The sequence below is a fragment of the Sceloporus undulatus genome, chromosome 6 (assembly GCF_019175285.1).
Source record: "Sceloporus undulatus isolate JIND9_A2432 ecotype Alabama chromosome 6, SceUnd_v1.1, whole genome shotgun sequence".
Classification (NCBI taxonomy): domain Eukaryota; kingdom Metazoa; phylum Chordata; class Lepidosauria; order Squamata; family Phrynosomatidae; genus Sceloporus; species Sceloporus undulatus.
The window spans coordinates 60,101,129-60,120,085 of NC_056527.1; the positions used below are offsets into that span (position 1 = coordinate 60,101,129).

Consider the following 18,957-nt stretch of genomic DNA (forward strand, 5'->3'; position numbering starts at 1 on the left):
GAACTGGACACAATATTCCAGGTGGGGCCTGACCAGAGCAGAATAGAGTGGCACTGTTACTTCCCTTGATCTAGACATTATACTTCTATTGATGCAGCCTCAAATTGCATTGGCCTTGTTAGCTGCCGCATCACACTGTTGACTCATGTTCAATTGGTGGTCTACTTGGACTCCCAGATCCCTTTCACATGTCGTCTTGTAAGCCGCTCTGATAGCCTTGGCTGAAGAACGGGGTATAAATAATAATAATAATATCTGTGCATTTCATTTTTCCGTCTTATGTGCAGTACCTTACATTTCTCCCTGTTGCAATTCATTTTGTTAGCTTTGGCCCAGCTTTCTAGTCTATTCAGGTCATTTTGAAATTTGATCCTGTCTTCAGGGCTATTAGCTATTCCTCCTAATTTGGTGTCATCTGCAAATTTGATAAGCATGCCCTCTATTCTGTCCTCCAAGTCATGGATAAAGATGTTGAATAGCATTGGGCCCAGGACAGAACCCTGTGGGACCCCACTGGTCACTTCTCTCCAGCATGAAAAGGAGCCAGGGTTGAGTACCCTTTGGGTTCCCCTTGCACAGAGCCAGGGCATTTCAAACAGTCTCAAAACTGAATTCCTTCTGCAGTGTTTTGGACCTGAGTGGAGCAATGATTGGCGAAGAGGAGAGTGTGGGAACGGTCGCTAGAGGGCGCTGCCGCTAAAGGCTTGGCAGCCGGGGCGCGCGCCAGAGGGGGAGTTCCAAAGGGGGCGCGCGGGGAAGGGAAGAGGAGCTGCAGTGCCTCTCATAGGAGTCCAGGGCTTGCAGGGGTCCTTTCTCTGCGTTGCCTTTGCTCCCTGAGAAAGCTGGGAAGGCTCTCAGGAGGCTGGAACCTTCCTTGGAGTCCCTGCGGAGAGCAAGGGAAGCAGAGAGAAGAGGGAGGCAAGAGAAGCCAGGGGTCTTTGCAAAGGGAGGATGGCAGGGTCTCCCCGGCCCACGCTGCATCAGGGGGGCTTGCAAGTGCTGGCAGCGACCCTCTCCTTGGCTTTGGTGGCCTCCTACAACCTGGACCTGGAGCAGCCAGTGATCTTCCAGGGACCCAACCACTCTTTCTTTGGCTACTCCGTCCTGGAGCATTACTACGACCACACGAGATGGTGAGTAGGGGATGGGGGGGGGGGGGAGAAAGCGGGGAAGGGTCCCAGGCTGCAGACCACACTGGTTTGGCCTCGCTGGAACTCTTTCTAGGGATCTAGGAGTCCTAGCAGACCACAAGCTGAACGTGCGCCAACAGTGTCATGCGGCAGCGAAAAAGGCCAATGCGATTCTAGGCTGCATCAATAGAAGTACTGTATAGTGTCTAGATCAAGGGAAGTCATTGTCCCACCCTGGTCTCCAGAATCCTAGTCCAGCACTCAAACCACTGGGGGGGGGGAGCTCACTGAGGGCTCCCTTCCTCTCTCTCTTGCCTTCATAGCAAGGCAGATTCTTTATATTTATTTGATTTGATTTTTATGCTGCCTTTCTCCCCAAAAAGGGACCCAAGGCAGCTCGCAATATAAAAGCAGATGAAATCAATTAAAACACGACAGAGTTAACATTTAAGACATATAAAAGTTAAAACATCATCTAAAAAATCTAAAGCAACCCCACCCCAGCCGCAAATAAAACCAGACTTGCACTGTTTTCCTTCCTCCTTTCCTGGGTGTCCAACTTTCTTTCTCTGCTTCTGATTCCCAGCTTATATCTGGACTCACCTTATAGCTCCCTAAACTTTTGGCCACCACAGTTGTTACTTTTTCTGCTTTTCTTTCTCCATCTTAACTACATGGCTTTTTTTGGGGGGGGGGGGTTGGCACCATTTCGCCTGATGAAGAGTCCTATGTCACTGGAAAGCTTACACATGCAGATGGCATTTCATCGCACAACCCAAACCCTGGATATTGCCTCTCCTCCCTTTTGGAGTTCATAGAATCATAGAATCATAGAGTTGGAAGAGACCACAAAGGCCATCCAGTCCAACCCCAGCCATGCAGGAAATCCAAATCAAAGCATCCCTGACAGATGGCCATCCAGCCTCTGCTTAAAGACCTCCAAGGAGGCAGACTCTACTACACTCCAAGGGAGTGTGTTCCACTGTCGAACAGCCCTTACTGTTAGGAAGTTCCTCCTAATGTTGAGGTGGAGTTTATCCAGCTTGTAGAGTTATCAGCCAAAAAGGCTTCCCTGCCACTGCTCTCTTGTATTCCAAGTCTTAAACTCTTTTGAATTGCAGCCTCTTTGACAGAGATAGACTCCTCTTCCCCCTTGAATTGCTGGGCAAGTCACATTCTCTCAGCTTCAGAGGATAGCAATGGCAACCCTTCTTTGGAGAAACTTGCCAAGAAAACCCTACAATACGGTCGCCATAAATAAAAAATGACTTGGAGGCACAAAGCAGCAACAACATCTTCTGGCACTCTGTTCAGTGATGTGCTGGAGACGCTCTCTGCACATGTCCAGAGGCATAGAATCTTAAAACCACAGACCTGGAAGAGGTTTTGTGGGCTGTTTCATCCAACTCTGTGCTTCACACAAGAATCCCAAAGCTGAAACATGACCAATTGCTGTCCAGCCTCTACTAAAAGATTTCCAGTGATGGAGACTTAGCCACAATTCTTTTTAGGTAACTGATTCTATTGTCAGATTGCACCTTCTAATGCTCAGCAGACATCTACCCTTAAACCAATAGTCCTATCCTCTGATGCAGCAGAGAACAGATCCTTGACCCCTTTCTTCTATGGGGCAGGCCCTTGAAGAATGCTGTCATATCCTCATTCAGTTTTCTCTTCTCCCGCCTCACCGCAGCCGCTTTCTTTCCCTCCATCTCTTTCTCTCACCGACTCACATGGAGACAAACTCTGGGTCTTTCCCCATAGGGAGCTCTGACTCAAATTAAATTTGAACTGCCTTGAGTGCTATTGATTGAGTGATATTCTAAAATGCCTCCAATTGTCTTTGGTGAAGATGGGAGAAAATGTTTAAAGTTGGAACTCCCTGAAGACATCCGCATACTGTCGCTCCCACATTACTGAAGGAGCATTCTCTTTGGCTGAATTATTGGTTAATAGGATGATTGGTTGGAGCAGTTTCTTTTTTTCTTTCTTTGCTAGCATTCTCCAGATGATTTTGCAGCTGCTGCAGCGGCTATATCTATGTGTGTGTTTAGAGTGCCTTGTCACAAAATAGCCTGTGTGCATCGTCCTGTATCCATTTCTCCCTCCAAATGTTGAACTACCAACTCCAGTAATCTTTGACCATTACTATTGCTGTTTAGAAGTGTTTGGAGTTGTAGCCTACTAGCAAAACCAAAGTGCTACGGGTTGTCCATCCCTGCTGTACGCAAGGAAGGCATTCTTCTGCACATGGTGTGCTAGGAATTATTATTGGTTATTCCATGGCCTTAAGGAGTGTGTGCATGTCTGCTATTAAGCCAAGCATGAGGGGGAACACCACAGTGTGAGTGAGCATGGTTGTTGTTGCGATTGTTGTTGTGTACCTTCAAGTCATTTTTTACTTATGGTGACCCTAAGGTGACCCTACCATGGGATTTTCTTGGCAAGATTTGTTCAGAGGAGGTTTGCTATTGACTTCTCCTGAGGCTGAGAGCATGTGACTTGCCAAGGTCACCCAGCGAGTTTCGTGGCTGATCTGAAAATCAAATTCTGGTCTTCAGAGTCATAGTCCAACACTCCAATCACTGTGCCATGCTGCCTCCCAGTGAGAATGATAGAAGTTCATATTTGAGTGAAATATCTTTTCACACTGCTTATAGTGCTATGATTCCACTTAAGCTGCCATGGTTCCATCCTGTGGAATCCTGGGATTTGTCATTTAGATGTTTAGAATTCTCATTCAGGGAGCTCTAGTGCTTCACCAAACTACAAATCCCAGGATTCCACAGGATACAGCCATGGCAGCTGAAATAAAATCATAATGCTATAATTACGTAGTGTCATCAGAGAGCTTGTCTACATCACCTATATATCCCAACCCCCCCCCCCCCCCCCCCCCCCCCCCCCCCCAAAGCTGGCTGCATGCTGTTTAGACTGTGCAGCCCCAAAACCCTGAATTGGCTCCAGGCTATTTACACAATGCTTGGGACCCAGTTTGGGATTTCCCTTGTCCTGCATTAAGGGGTGCAAAACATGGTGACATTGGGTGGCTGCTTTCCTTTACAGTCCCTGTGAGTGTCCCTACTGAGTTTCTCTGAGTGCAGAACTGAACAGACCTCACAGTGACACACGCCTGTAACAGTGGCGTCAGCTTGCTAGTACGAACAATGTGGGAAGGCAGCCATCCATCATTGTTACGTTTTACTGTAGCAAGTAAGGGGGGGATTCGGGATCAGAATACCCCAAGGCAACCCGGAGTATTCTGGCAAATGTAGACAAGCCCAGAGAGATGGATTCTGGGCAAAAGGCAAACATTCAGTGGCAGAACCTCTTGAGATGATGGAGTCTCTCTGCCTTTATTTGTCGGAGCATTTGTACAAACATTAGTGATTGATCATGGTTAGTACACTGGGATTCCAACCAATATTGTCTTTGCAGAAGAACTGAGCAACTGCAGCTATGGAGTGGATTCTATGTTCTGGACAATCCAATGCAGCAGTGGTTCCTACACATTGCTCCTTGTGGAATTCATTTCCCAGAAGCCCCAGCCAGTTTGGTGAACAATTAGGAATTCTGGGATATGATGTCAGGGATTCTGGGATTTGATGTACAGGCTCAGAATTTTCTTTGTTGATTGGACTATCTGGTCCAGTGTTACTCTCTAGCAGTGGCCCACCAGATGCTTCTAGAGGTTTGCCAGCTGTTCTTGCTGATGGTGATGCTTCCTGTTGCTTTCTTTCAGTGTCTGATAACTGGAACTGTGGTACCTGAGACCATGGAGGTTCTATCTGGCTGTCACTAGAAATACCAACTTTGATTGTGCCAGGAACACTTCTCTTCCTGCTTTTTCTCTTTCTTTTCCCCTCCATTCCAGGCAACAGGAATTGTATGCCCTTTTCTGCCCCCCTCCCCCAAATTGTTGGAAGAGTTGAAGGCTCTGCAGGGAGGAGCAGATATAGAGCTGACTAGAGGCTTCGTAGTGGCTTAAATACTCTAAAGGCCCCAAATCCCATCTGATATTGGAAACTAAGCAGGGACAGTTCCAGTTGGTAGAAGACTACCAATGAATACCAGGTACTTTATGCTATATTTCAGAGGAAGGAACAGGTAAAATCACCTCTTGAGTATTCCTTGCCTAAGAAAACCCTATGAAATTTATGGGGTCACCACAAGTAACAGGCGACTTGAAGGCGGACACACAAACACAGGACCTGTGAAGAAATGCTCCACCTCTTTTAGACTTCACAGACCATTATGGATGCCCAGTGTGTAAATATAGCATTATAGTCTACTGACAAGTTTTCTTTTGTTTTTTAAACAAACTGACCCTAAGACACAAACTTGCAATGTCTTCTTAGTATCCACACCAAACGTCTGGTTTGAAAGCTTTACAGTTTTGCAGATGAACTATTTTATTAATGTAGTTAGTATGTAATAACAGCCAGCATGGCGTAGTAGTTTAAGAGTTGAACTATGACTCTGGAGACCAGGTTTCAGTTCCCTGGTCAGCCATGAAACCTATTGGGTGACCTTGGCAAGTCATATGCTGTCAGTCTCAGGGAAAGGCACTGGCAAACCTTCTGAATAAATCTTGCCAAGAAGATAGGTTTGCCTTATGGCTTGCCTTATGACTTGAAGGCACACAACAGCAACAGGTAGCCACTGATGAGGCCAGTTTGGGATTTTCCAAGCATTACCTGGCTTCATTTTGGGTACAAATGGGCCATGATGGCTGAAGGATACTGGTGCATAGGAAAGGTCATTCTCAGAAGAATGGGCTAGGTCAGTCTTCTCTAAATCCCAAAATGGTGATTGCAGACTGAAATACTCAGTTTGCAAAGGGGCTGTCTGACTCTGCCACAACCAGAACACCATGAACTCAACTTGGCATGGATACCACGTTTGTAGTTCATGACCAGGAGTGGGCTTCCTCCCATATATCATGGTTTTGGTGGGAGGGAAAGCTGAGAGTTACCTCTTAGTTTATTACTCCTTAAAGCTGTAGCAGGAAAATTGCACAATTCTAGCTTATTGGACTAAGGAAACATTGTCTGTTCTTGATGTTGATGCCTCTTGCCAGGGGCATTTTAAATTAAACTGTCCAAGAGGTACATTGTGCGGTGTGTGTGTACAGAGAATTAGCATTGGCACAACAGTCTTCACTGTATAACCAATTAAAGAAGGGAGCGATGGCTACCTTTGGCAGCTATTTCTGTGCAACAGTGCTCTCTTTCACAGCCACAGAGTTGTAAATTAAATCCAGTTTTAATAATGCATTTAGTTGTTGTAGAAAGATCTGCTTCTCTTGCTGTGGTTTAGGAATGGCACTGGAGTTGGCATTGGTTGCGAAGTCTGAGGTTGCTTGGTTTTTATTTAGAGAATGCATTGTGGCATTAAAGTAATTGTGCTCTTTCTTTGATGTGGTGCAGTGGGATGAGCACTGATTTTTCTTGGAAACTGCAAATGACCAAATAATATTTATAAAGAGTTTTCTCCTCACCACCCAAAGCCATAATTCTTATTGTGGATCTGTCTTGTAGCCCCATACTGGTTTTCCATTGATTACAAATTAACATTTGGCTTACTTGACATGACAAGATAATATGATATTATTAATGTACTGCCTCTGTCACTAGGTCTTCAGAATCTGCAATGACTTTTAAAAAAAACAGAGGAGAGGGGAGATATTGTTATAACTCCTTCATAGTTATAGGAATTCATCCAGTTAATTGCCCATGATTCCTTCAAGAGGGATGATTTCCGGAGTTAAGCATTAAGCAGCCGTTCCTGGAACCCATGCCATAAGGTACAATGCACATGTGTACAATTCTGCCCTTTTGTGCATGTGCATTTGGGGAAGCCGTGTAGAATTTCAGTTGGCTGTACATGTGAGACTTCCATAAAGTCCTACTCTCCTGTCTCATTGTGAGATGAAGGTGAATGTAGGCCCTTAAATGCAATGCCTTGTGGCCTGCTTTGACAGGTTCTTTCAAGCTGGCAGTACTGTGAGTGTGACACCAGTGGCAGACTGCATATCTGCTATCCAAGGAGCAGCCTAGATAAGTACAGAGAGGCCCGTCATTGGAAGATTAACCACCAGGTGACAACGTGACCTCAGCAAGTATGAACACAGTCACTATATGAAGTAGTTGTGCTTTCCAACAGTGAAGGGACTACCCACACTATAGCAAGCAATAGCAAGTACATTTCTATAGCGCTTATCAGTGAACTAATACTCCCTAAGTGGTTTATAATTTGTAAGATCTTCTGTATCCCTTTTCACTCATTCACCTATAAAAGGATGGAAGGCAGGGTGGATCCTGGAGCCCTGCCTGGGATCGAACTTACAACCTTGTGAAGTCGAAGGCTTTCATGGTCGACATCCATAATTTTTCGTGAGGTTTTTTTGGTGATGTTTCGCCTGCATCTGGACAACTTCAGCAGGAAAGAAGATACCCTTAAAGTAAACAAGGTTTGACTATCAGTCCAGAAAAACACCAAAATCAAGACCCAACACATGCAAATGAACATCACCCAGGTTCAGGGGGTTTCCCAGCAGGTAGTGGATCACTAATTAAATAGACACAAAGCCTTCACTCTTATTCCTCTCACCCTAAGTCCTGGCCATTCACCAACAGGCCAACACAGATTAACATGTAAAACACTTCCCCCCAACCAAGGATCACACAGTATATATATACCCCCCACACCTCTGTGCCACCATTCTCTGAAGATGACAGCCACAGATGCAAGCGAAACATCAGGAATAGCCACATAGCCCAAAAAAACCACAAAAAACTATCACAACCTTGTGGCCACAGTACTGGCATTTAATCACTGCACCACCAGGGCTCCCCTGGTGGAGTGAAATGGTGGTTCTGCGAGGTAAGAATCAATTGACATGAATTTTGCAATAACAAATAGCATTTAAAGACAACTGTCATTGTCCATCCACAGGGATATCTTGCATAACTTCTTGAAAGTTGATGGTTTGGTCCAGGAAACAGCTTCACAGTTTTTTAAATTGAGTTATCTTCTTCACAAGCAATGGGATATCAAGTCTCCTGGGGATCAATTCCTTAGTGGTTTGGAACATAGAAAACTTCCTCTTACTGACTCAGACCATGGACCTATCTTTCCCAGTGGGAAAGACTGGCAGCAATGGCATTAAATGATTTCATACAGAATTCTTTCCTAGCCTTATCTGGAGAACCATTGTAATCTGTTCTGGTAGTCCCCCAACCCAAGTACTAACTTCCTAACACTTTTTCCGTGTAACTTCCAAAACTCAGATGAGATCTGGTGTGTTCAGGGGAGTATGATAATCCTTTTGGTAACAGGCAAGATCCCAGCCTTTGGAAGAGCTAATCAGATTAAGGTCCCTTACTGCTAGTGCTTGATAAAACACTGACCTGAACCCTTTTGGTGCCTTAAGTAGATTGCCAAATAGCACCTTTCCCACATGGTAGAGAAAACCTTAAATTGTCTTCCTTCACCATTCAGACATCCATTCCTGCACTGGCCTGTCTTCCTGCATTCTGACACTATAGCATACTTGGGCTGGCACATGAACAGGCTAGGAGACTTGGTGCAACAGCTGATGGACTCTGTTGGCTGATCAAATATAACATGTGTTTTGATTGCATCTGCACTCATCATGGCTTCCAGGCCAAGTTTTGGCAAGGAGTGTTCCAAACCTGGGCATATACCTTGCCATTCCCTTTCTATATTACCTCCTATGAGACATCTTTTTGGTGACTGGTCCATGATTAACCTCTTTGAGTTGAAAACATTACTGTGTCCAATGAGGATGTGCAAACGAGTAAGGAGTGTCTTGCCCCCACTTCAGGTTTATTGAAGGACACATTGGTTTAAAAAAGGGAGCATAGTCATATCACCTTGAGACACAGTTTGAGTTAGTATATACAAGCTACTTGGATTCTACTCTGTAGGTTCTCTGTTATAAGCATAGTTTGAAGTGCCCCTTACACATAGGCTGCAAGGCTTGAAAGCATGGAAGTACCATTTCAGATTTTTGGTGGGATACTCCTTACAGCCACATAACATCCCCAAGCAAGCACCCTTGTAAGTATAGTAGTAATATCTTTTTGCTCCTTTTTGTGCACCTGGGTGGAAAACATCTTACTAGCAACTGATAATAGGTTTGATCAGCCTATTGGAGACAATGAAATGGCTGAATCTGTTATTTCTAAAATGTTGCTTTATTTAAGGATATGTTCATATGCTTGCAATCATGACAGGTGGGGAATGTTTGTTCACTAAGTAAAAACGTTCTCTCTCTCTCTTTTAAATACTTTTGATAGGTTTAGTAACAGCCTCAATAGACCAGCGATAAACGTCAGCCTTGGGGCAGAGTGAAGGCATGGCGTCTACATGATGCATGCTCCAATGCTTCCCTGATGCTGTTGTCATGCCATACACCTGACCTCACAGTGGGCAGCATCACAGCACTCCTCTGGCACTGTGTCCAGATGAAGCAGTGCCAAAGGAGTGGTGAAAAGCTGCGGCTATGGCACTGATGGCACCCTTTCTGCGGCACAAAAAGGAGCTGCTCCTTTTTGCGCCATGGAAAGGCCATATCAGGGCCGCAGCATGTAGTTGCTGCGGCCCCAATCCAGCAAAGAAAGAGGCGGGCAGGCCACCCCTTAGGGGTGGTCTGTTCAGCCCCTTAGTCTGTAGCTATAGTTTCTTCCAGGCTTTAAGTTGCATATACTTTTCCAGACTGGCAAGCAATCTTTCTAGCTTGGGTACACCTCATGCCTTGGCTACTTTGTGGCCATGGGGAAGGGCAGGGGGGGGAATAGGGGGCGAAGATCTTCACAAACTATATTTTTTGAAGATGTTCCTACAGTGGGGAGGTAGTTGTTTATGTTATTTAAACAAGCATGCTCCTGCTTACTACTGCTTTGTCAGCAGTTGCTGTTTGCAGAAGTTGCTACATTATTCCTGTTGGTAGGCTGGCCCGGTGGACCCTTTCCACTGAGGCTTGAAATCCAACTTTGCAGTTCCTGAGCAGTAGTCATTATCACCCCTTGAATATTGCTGCAGAAGAGCAGTTGGCAGTGTGAATTGGCCTTAATAAACGCAGATGCTTGTAGAGAGTGATTTTAAATGTCAAATTAATGAACTGCTTCCACATTCAGTCCAGTGTTTTCCTTACCAATGATAATTTGGACTTAGTGGCTAATGGGCCATGAGTGCACCTGTCTCCTATGTTTCACTGAGCAGTGCATATGCTTGGTTTGGTTGTCAATATCCTCTGCTATTTCTTCAGAACTTCTCAGTAGCCCATCATTTTGACGGCAGATGTGAAATATAATAAGAGGTTCTCAGTATGAAATATAATAGGTCCGGTTCTGCTGGCTGGGATGAATTTTAGCAGCCCTAACAACTTCCAGTAAGAATTGGAAGAGTAAAATTTGTTTCATACACTCATGTTTTAAATGCTAAAGAGCTGAATTTAGCCTTCTAAAAACAATTGTCAGCATACACAGCCACAATGGGGAAGGAGAAAAATATCTCAAGCAGCAATGAAATAACACCTCTGCATGCTTCGTTCTGTTATTTACTCTCATACATTTTCTTTGCAGCCTTGAAATGTTAACTTTTTTACACTGGCTATGTTGGAAGAGGTCTTCTGGGAGTTGTAGTCTTCGAAAACTAACACTTCCAAGCTCTTCAGACAACCACTGAGAGAGTATGAACATTCTTTCCACAGGTCTTAAGGGTTCTGTGAATATGTTACACTCTAGACTGGATAGAGCTAAATTCACCTCAAATCTTTTACATGAAGGCAGGAATAGTTGATGTCTGTGACTGTTTACAATGCTAGTCTGTATTTCTTGCTAATAGAAATGGAGCTCTATTTCTTGAAACATTGGCCTTGGAACTGTGGTATAAATAAATTCATTCAGTCTGGACCCAGGGCCCTCAAATGAATTGCTGTCATTCTCTTGGATTCACAAGTACATTTGCGCCTTCCTTGTCAAAGTCTCAGTGGAGTGTTATTGATACGGATCCCCCCCCCCAAATTATGCAGGGCAAGAACCAAATTGAAAGAGCTCTTTCTTCATGGGGGGCAGGCAAGAAAGGAAGTTCTGCTTTGAAAATAGTAAATTATCTCTATTTTGTTCCACACATTGTTTGTGTGAGCAAATTTCTCTGCTCCAAATGTTATGGACCATTGGCTATCATGATTGGGTGTGATGGGAGTTGCAGTCAACAACACGTGGAAGGAATCTAGTGTAGTGAAGGCTGCTGTAGAATGATCCAATTTCCCAGTTTTAGGAATGTGCAGTAGTAGTCTATGGGGAAAATGTAGTTCTTCTAGTGACACCACACACCCACTGTCGGATGTGTAGGTGTTCAAGATGAGAGTCAGTGTGGTGTAGTGGTTTGATTATTGGACTATGGACATTACCACATGAGCCTCATTTTCATCAAATCAGGGATTTGAAGGGTTAAAACACAGCACACAAGGAAATGCTTGATGTGTGTGTGTTTGGCCATGAGCATTCAGCACAGTGTCATGGTTGATCAGCACAGCTGAAGCTCATTGGCTCAAGGACACTTCAATGCCCAAGTGCATGTAGCCATGGATGATGAAACACAGGAGACACATGATATGGCTACACACCTGAACTCACTGGGTTTGAGAGACCACATGGTCTGGAGACTATATAAGCCCAGGGGTTGCAAGGGTGTGGTGTGGGTTTGTAGAAGGAGTTGGATTGGTATGGTTTGGAGTTTTAGAGATCTAGTTTTGTATAACAGCACTGTGAATAAAGAGCACTTTGGGAGACTTAGTTTCTCTGGTGGTTTATCAGAAGAAGCTATAGCATCAGTTTGCTGTGTGTCCCCGGAGGTTCCTGCATTGCTGCAGTTCCTGAAAGACATCCAGTTGCTGTCATCCCAACTTGGACTTTGGAGCCACACTTCTGCTTCTGGAAATTTGCCAGCTCTGCTCCAAGGGTCTGATTTAACCCCAGGACTCATTTGAGTTGCTGACAAGGGTTGTTGGACCCCAGCAGTTGCACTGACAAGTCGTACTTGTTAAGAAAACAGAATTATATCTGTTTGTGAGCAGCCATTATTGCACATCTTCTCAATTGCACGACTGGGCCTGCTTCTGTCACCGTACTCTCTTTCTTACTCCCCTTTAAACCCACCTCCCTGCCCGTGCTCTACTCTATGTCCAGCATGTCTCTTGGATTTTTTATTTTTATATTAACTTTTCCAATCAATCAATCAATCAATCAACCAACCAACCAATCAATCAGTGGGAATAACGACTGGAAGGAGGTTCCAGGGGGTGAGGAGAAGACATTGATGCCACATGACTGCCAATATTACAACAGCCGCAGTAATGATGTTTCACACTGTGATTGCAAGCTTATTGACAGGTTTCCTCATCAGTGAAAATGGGTGCCCTAACCATGCTTCAGGATACAGCAGCTATGGGAGGAAGGCATTGTTAAGTGATAAATATTGCCAAAGCTGATTTCCCCCCCACTCTAACCCTGGTTTAAAAGCCGTGTGTGATAAAATCCTATGACACTAGACTTTTTGCCTTGTTCCAGCCACATTTTCTCCAGTAGACCAGAGATTGATAAAATGTGGCCTGGAGCAAGGCTGGTATCCAGGATTGGAGGGTCAAAAATGCCCAACTGGGATAGGACATTATTGGACCCTACAATCTGGGATTGTCCCATGCAAAACAGGAAAATGGCAACCTTAATGCAGGAGGAAGAAATAGGTATAGAACGAGCCTTTTTCTCACATCTTTTTGCTGAATTCCTGCACTGAGTAATTCAGGAAAACTAATTTGTTCCTCCTTTTGGCTTTCATTTTGTATACTTTCCCATACAGCTAGTTATTGCAATTCCAGCATAAACAAAATGTTTTGCAAAATATTGTGGCTATGACAAAAGGTTGTGAAAATGAATAGCCCTTAAAAGTAACAATTAAACCACATTCTGTGGTAAAATGAGTTCAGCCAAATGGAGAACCAACTGAGGATTCCCATTTAAAGCCAATTTCTTTTTCCACTCTACTAAACTAGATTTAAATAAAGATGTCTAAAGGATTAAGAAATTTGGATTTGCTGCACAGATAAACAACGGACAGAGTCCTAGACAAAACAAGTGCTCTGAATGGCTAATTGGTTTAAACAACATATGTTTAACATGTTTGTTGAAATCAATAGGACCTACACGTACTTAACTTTGGGATTATGCCCAAGACGTATATTGCTCTTTTTTGTACTCCGTCTACAGCCAACTGTTTAGGTTTCTCACAGTACAGACATTGTTAAATAAAACTACAGATCTTAGTTAGCCCAAAAAGAAGCAACAACATTTGATAGAATCACAGAGTTGGAAAGGGCTGCATGAACTATCCAGTCCAATGCCCCATCATGCAGGAAAATCCATGTTGAAAGAAGCTTAATTTGTAGCTTTTAGCATTTTGTTTTGTTGATATAGCTAGGAAATTTTTCTAGCAAGGAAATTTTCACTTTGGATTGATAAAATGTTAGCCCATCAAAGGAATGGAATAAATTTCTTATCATTAGATCCTGTGGTTCTTATATATAATATGAGCAAATGATATTATGTTCCAAATGAAGTTTAAATGAATATTTCTGGAATACAGACAACATGTTCAATAAGTTGCAATTAGTTCACTCTGCTAGTTGAGCTTTTTCCTTCAATGCATGTGGAGGCACATAAATGTTAAAACAGTTAGCTAGAACTAAGACATTTTGCTGTCTGAGACATGGCAGAGATGATGTTCACCCTTAGGGTGATAACTTAGGTGACTACAAAGAAGAGAACATGCATGGGGAAAGGAGAGGATAAAAGAGAATGGCAATGTCTGTATGTGCAGGTGAAAAATTATAAAGAATTAGTATAATTTACTCAGAAATTCCAACATTTATGCCATCATCATGGGGAAGATTTTGATCAGGTGACCCATGTGCTGCCTATTCAGTCTTCTCTCTAGATGCAATTGTTAATGATGGACAATGCCAAGATCCATTTGTTTCCTCCTTATCGCTATTCATCCTTAAACTTTGTCTTTAGTCTGGAATGTTTAAATCGAAGATATCTTCAGATAAAGGAGTCTGTTTTATAAAGTTGGACACATGGCCTATTGACCCACCTCCAAATCCACATACATAGTAGCCAAGGCTGGTCAACTTATTTTGGCATTTGAGAGAGAAAATCTCACAAACAGGTCTTATCTACAGCATTAGTAAACTGATAACAATTCACTGCATTTTCAAGATACAGCTAATCTGCTGCCTGAGGCAGTACCTCATTGTAATAGTGGAGGTATATATAAAACCAAGGTATGTATAATTCCAATATAATTAATGTTTGGTAAGTTGCTTGTGTTTAGTTCTGGTTAAACCCAGGAACTGAATACAGAATCCATATGTTTAGATGAAAGGGTCAGTTGCTTATTTTTGATCTGAAAGATATTTCACAAATGGTGTTGCAATTTCTTATCTGGTTCAGGACCATGACACACATGGGAGATCTATACTACAGCTGTAAACCATTTTTATTTGTTCATAAAATGTTATCTTTGATGAGCTCTTGGTAGCTTATCAACTTAAGCATCCCATCAATTTACCACATAAATAGATAATAAATTAAAATGAGTGGGTTGTTTTATCTCTCCAGAGAAATCTAAGAACGGCACTTCTGTGAGGAGGCACGCAGTCTCCAACAGAGCATTCTTGGTATGCTTACCAAACATTAATTTATCCTCCCAGTCACATAGTATCCGTAAATTTGATAGATTCCTTTTACTCCTCCCTCATTGATAATAATTTTGAAAAGAACTAGGCCATGAACAGGAGCCTGGGTTGCTTTATACTAAGCCCCCCTTCCCTTCAAAGAAAGGAAGAAAGCAGATTCCTGTACATTTCTTCTCAAGAGGAAATGGACAACATGCCTAGAGACTCCCCCACTTTTTTTTACAGTTAAGCTATTAAATCTCTGGGATAACCTAGAACAGTGATGGTGAACCTTTTACAGACCGAGAGTGCCCAAATTGCAACCCAGACCCCACTTATTTATTGCAAAGTGCCACGTCCCTCTGGCTTTCTAGTAAGAAACTCTGGCAACCTCTGTGCCAGAGCGACAGCATGTGTGCCCACAGAGAGCGCTCTGAGTGCCACCTCTGGCACGTGTGCCATAGGTTCGCCATCACTGACCTAGAATGTACCATTTTTCCAGGTTAATTTTCCTCCGCTCCCTCACACATGCAGTAATTTGAAAGGGAAATAGAACCTGAAATACCTATATATTTGTTGAGTCCTTTTTGGGATCCTGACAAAACAAGCTGGCATGGAAATCAATCAGTTAAGTATTTCCTGCTTGATAGAGAGGAATACATATACCTATCTAGACCTAAGATCATCAAAGAGTTTCTTCTCTGATTACCCTTGTTAAATGAGGTCTGATAGGTGGACCCATAAAGCATGTGCTTTATAGACTGTAGCAAAGCCTTTGACTGCATAGATCATGAAAAGCTATGGAATGCACTCAAAGAAATGGGAGTGTCACTACATTGGATAGTCCTGATGAGGAATCTGTATTTAGGACAAGAAGTTACTGTTACAGCAGAATATGGAGTAACAGAATGGTTCCCAATTGACAAAGGGGTGGGCATACTATCTATCACCCTATTTGTTTCAGAAAACATAAAAAGACCAGGTTTAGACTCAGAAGAAGAAGGAGTGAAGATAGAAGGAAGGAACATCAACAATCTAAGATATGACACCATAATACTAGTGGAAAACATTAAAGACTTGGAACAATTACAGTAAAAGAAGAAAGTGCAAAGACAGGCTTACTGCTAAACATAAATAAAATAACAACAACAACAACAACAACAACAACGGAAGATCTACCTAAATTCATTCTAGATAATGAAGAAATCAAAACAGTTAAAGATTTCTGGTACCATGGTTCAAATATTGGCCAGAACAGAGATTGCATTCAAGAAATCTGAAGAAGAATAGGAATGAGAAAGGCACCTATGAAAGAAGAAGGTAATATCCTAAATAGTAAACAGCACTAAAGTTAGACCCACCCAAACCATTATATTCCCCATCACCATGCATGAACGTGAGAGCTGAAGAGTGAAGAAAGTGGATAAGAAGAAAATCAATTCATTTGAGATGTGATGCTGGAGAAGAGTGCTGAGGATACTGTGGACAGCCAAAAAGCCGAACCAATGGGTCCTTGAACAGATCAAGTCTGAACTCTCACTGGAAGCCAAGATGACAACACTGAGGCTGTCATACTTTGGCCATGTCATGAAAAGGCATGACTCATTAGAAAAGATAATTATGCTATGAAAGGTGATAGTAGAAAGAGAGGAAAATGATACACCAGATGGCTTGATTCAGTCAGGGAGACCATGGATCTGAGTCTGCAGGGCCTAAGGCTGAGTAGTGGAGGTTCGCGAGCTTGGAGATGTTTCATCCATAGGGTTGCCATTTGTTGGGGTCAACTTGAAGAGTATTTATTTCTCTTACATTATAATTTCCTTTATTTTAAAAACTTGTTACCTCTTACCTAGGCTTGCCATATCCTGGTTTTACCCAGGACATGCCATAGGTTTTTTGTGGGTTTTTTGGGCTATGTGGCCATGTTCTAGAAGAGTTTCTTCCTGATGTTTCGCCAACATCTGTGGCTGGCATCTTCAGATGCTGGCGAAACATCAGGAAGAAATTCTTCTATAACATGGCCACATAGCCTGAAAAACCCACAAAAAACTATCTACTGTATTTAATTTTTCTTGCATCATTGAATGTATAGCAAAGGTGACATTTTAAGGTCCTTGAGGCAAAGTTTTCTCATACTGAAGATGAATCAAGTATGTTTTCTACTGCTCAAAAGAACAGGACCTGGAGCAATGGATTCAAACTACAGGAAAGGAGATTGATTACACCTCAACATTAGGAGGAGCTTCCTGACAGTAAGAGCTGTTGGATGGTGAAATGTGCTGCTTTAAAGTGTGGTGGAATCTCCTTCTTTGGAGGTCTTTAAACAGAGGCCGGATGGCCATCTCTCAGGGGTGCTTTGATGGCATCTTCCTGCATGGCAGAATGGGATTGGATTGGATGATCCTTGGGGTCTCTTCCAGCTCTATGATTCTATGAATCACTTTGTGCTCTATATAAACCATGCGTAGAACAATACAAATAATGATGGTGATTGTGGACAATTAAAAAATATATTTTTATTAATTTTTAAAAGCAGATTTTACAGGTAAGTATCCAGACGAGTATCATCCATGGGGTTGCCTTGGGTTGAAATCTACTTGAGGGCAGTTAACCATCACAGCAATCCAGAAAATAGACAAAGACTGGCTTTCCAAGAAGATGGCTGAATCACAGAGTTCCCACACCACAACTGGAGAGAAAGCTCATTCCTGAAAGACAAGAACACAAGAGGTAAGAGGGGTGGGCTCTGCCTTCCGCCAGTTTCAATCCAGGCACATCCCTGGCTTCTGTCTGGTGACTTCATCCCTGACTTCCACCTGCCAACTTCCACCCATGAAGATCCACTGATTCATCACATTCACTCAGACGGATACACAGAAAGACAGAGAGAGAGAGAGAGAGAGAGAGAGAGAGAGAGAGAGACTCTCCTCAACCACACTCTCTGCCTCACTCTCACACTCACACATTCATACACTCACTCACACACTCACTGTCAGAATCCAGAAGTATATAGATCTGTCATGATGGGACATATGAGGGGATATAGTGATATCTTGATATAGTGATGGTTAATATTTTGATGGTAAAACAGTGCTTTGGTTAACCAGAGGGAAGTGCGAAAGGTGGACGGCAAACAGCAGAGGGGAACTGTCATCCGACTGAAATACAAAATGGGAACAGATGATCAATTACTGGAGAGTCCAGAGAGTCAGGCACTGACAGGGATCGGTGTGAGGCTGCCATCCAAACGGTATGATTCTGGAGAGTCAGGGACCAATGAGGGTCAACGTCGAGCTGTAAGCCAATTGGTATGACTGCGGAAAGTCAGGGACCAATTTGCCTCAACGTAAAACTTCCAGCCAGTCAGTTTGACCCTGGAGAGTCAGGGAGAGACAAGGGTTGAAGACGGGCTGCAAGCCAATCACTAGGACTTGGGAACATCATGGACTGTCATGGACTGATGAAGATCGAATGTCGTGGACAGATTAAGATTGATGTTGGGCAGCCATTCAATTTGTATGACTCCAGAGAGAGACCGATATGGATAGATGTCAAGCTATCATCCTGTTGGTATGACTCCAAAGAGTCAGGCGCTGATGGGGATCGACGTCAGGGTGCCATCCAAACGGTATGACTCCAGAGAGTCAGGGACCAATGAGGGTTGAAGTCGGGCTGCCAGCCAACCAGTATGACTCAGAAACATCATGGACCAATGGAAGATTGAAGTCGGGCACCCTTCCAATTGGTATGACTCCAGGGAGTCAGGGACCAATGAGGGTTGACATCAGGCTGCAAGCCATTAGGTATGACTTTCGAAAGTCAGGGACCAATGAGGATTGATGTAGGGCTGCCTGTCAGTTGGTTTGACCCCAGAGAGTCAGGGACCGACACGAGTTGAAGTCGAGCTGCTTTCCAATCGGTATATCCGAAAGTCAGGGACCAATTTGGAGATACGTAGGGCTGCCAGCCAGTCAGTTTGTCCCCGGAGAGTCTTGTTCTGATGAAGGTCGAAGTCGGGCTGCAAGCCAATCGTTATGACTCCAGATCATCATAGACCGATGA

General features: G+C 43.4%; 1 protein-coding gene across 1 annotated transcript in view; it reads left to right on the top strand.

Annotated features, from left to right (window-relative positions):
* Window positions 1-799: 799 nt before the first annotated feature.
* The window catches only part of ITGA9 (integrin subunit alpha 9), a 288,073-nt gene continuing 269,915 nt past the window's right edge, over window positions 800-18,957 (top strand). Inside the window, exon 1 of the mRNA XM_042475622.1 lies at window positions 800-1,133. Coding sequence (XP_042331556.1) covers window positions 952-1,133 — 182 coding nt within the window. The 5' untranslated portion in view covers window positions 800-951. The remainder of the gene's footprint in view (window positions 1,134-18,957) is intronic.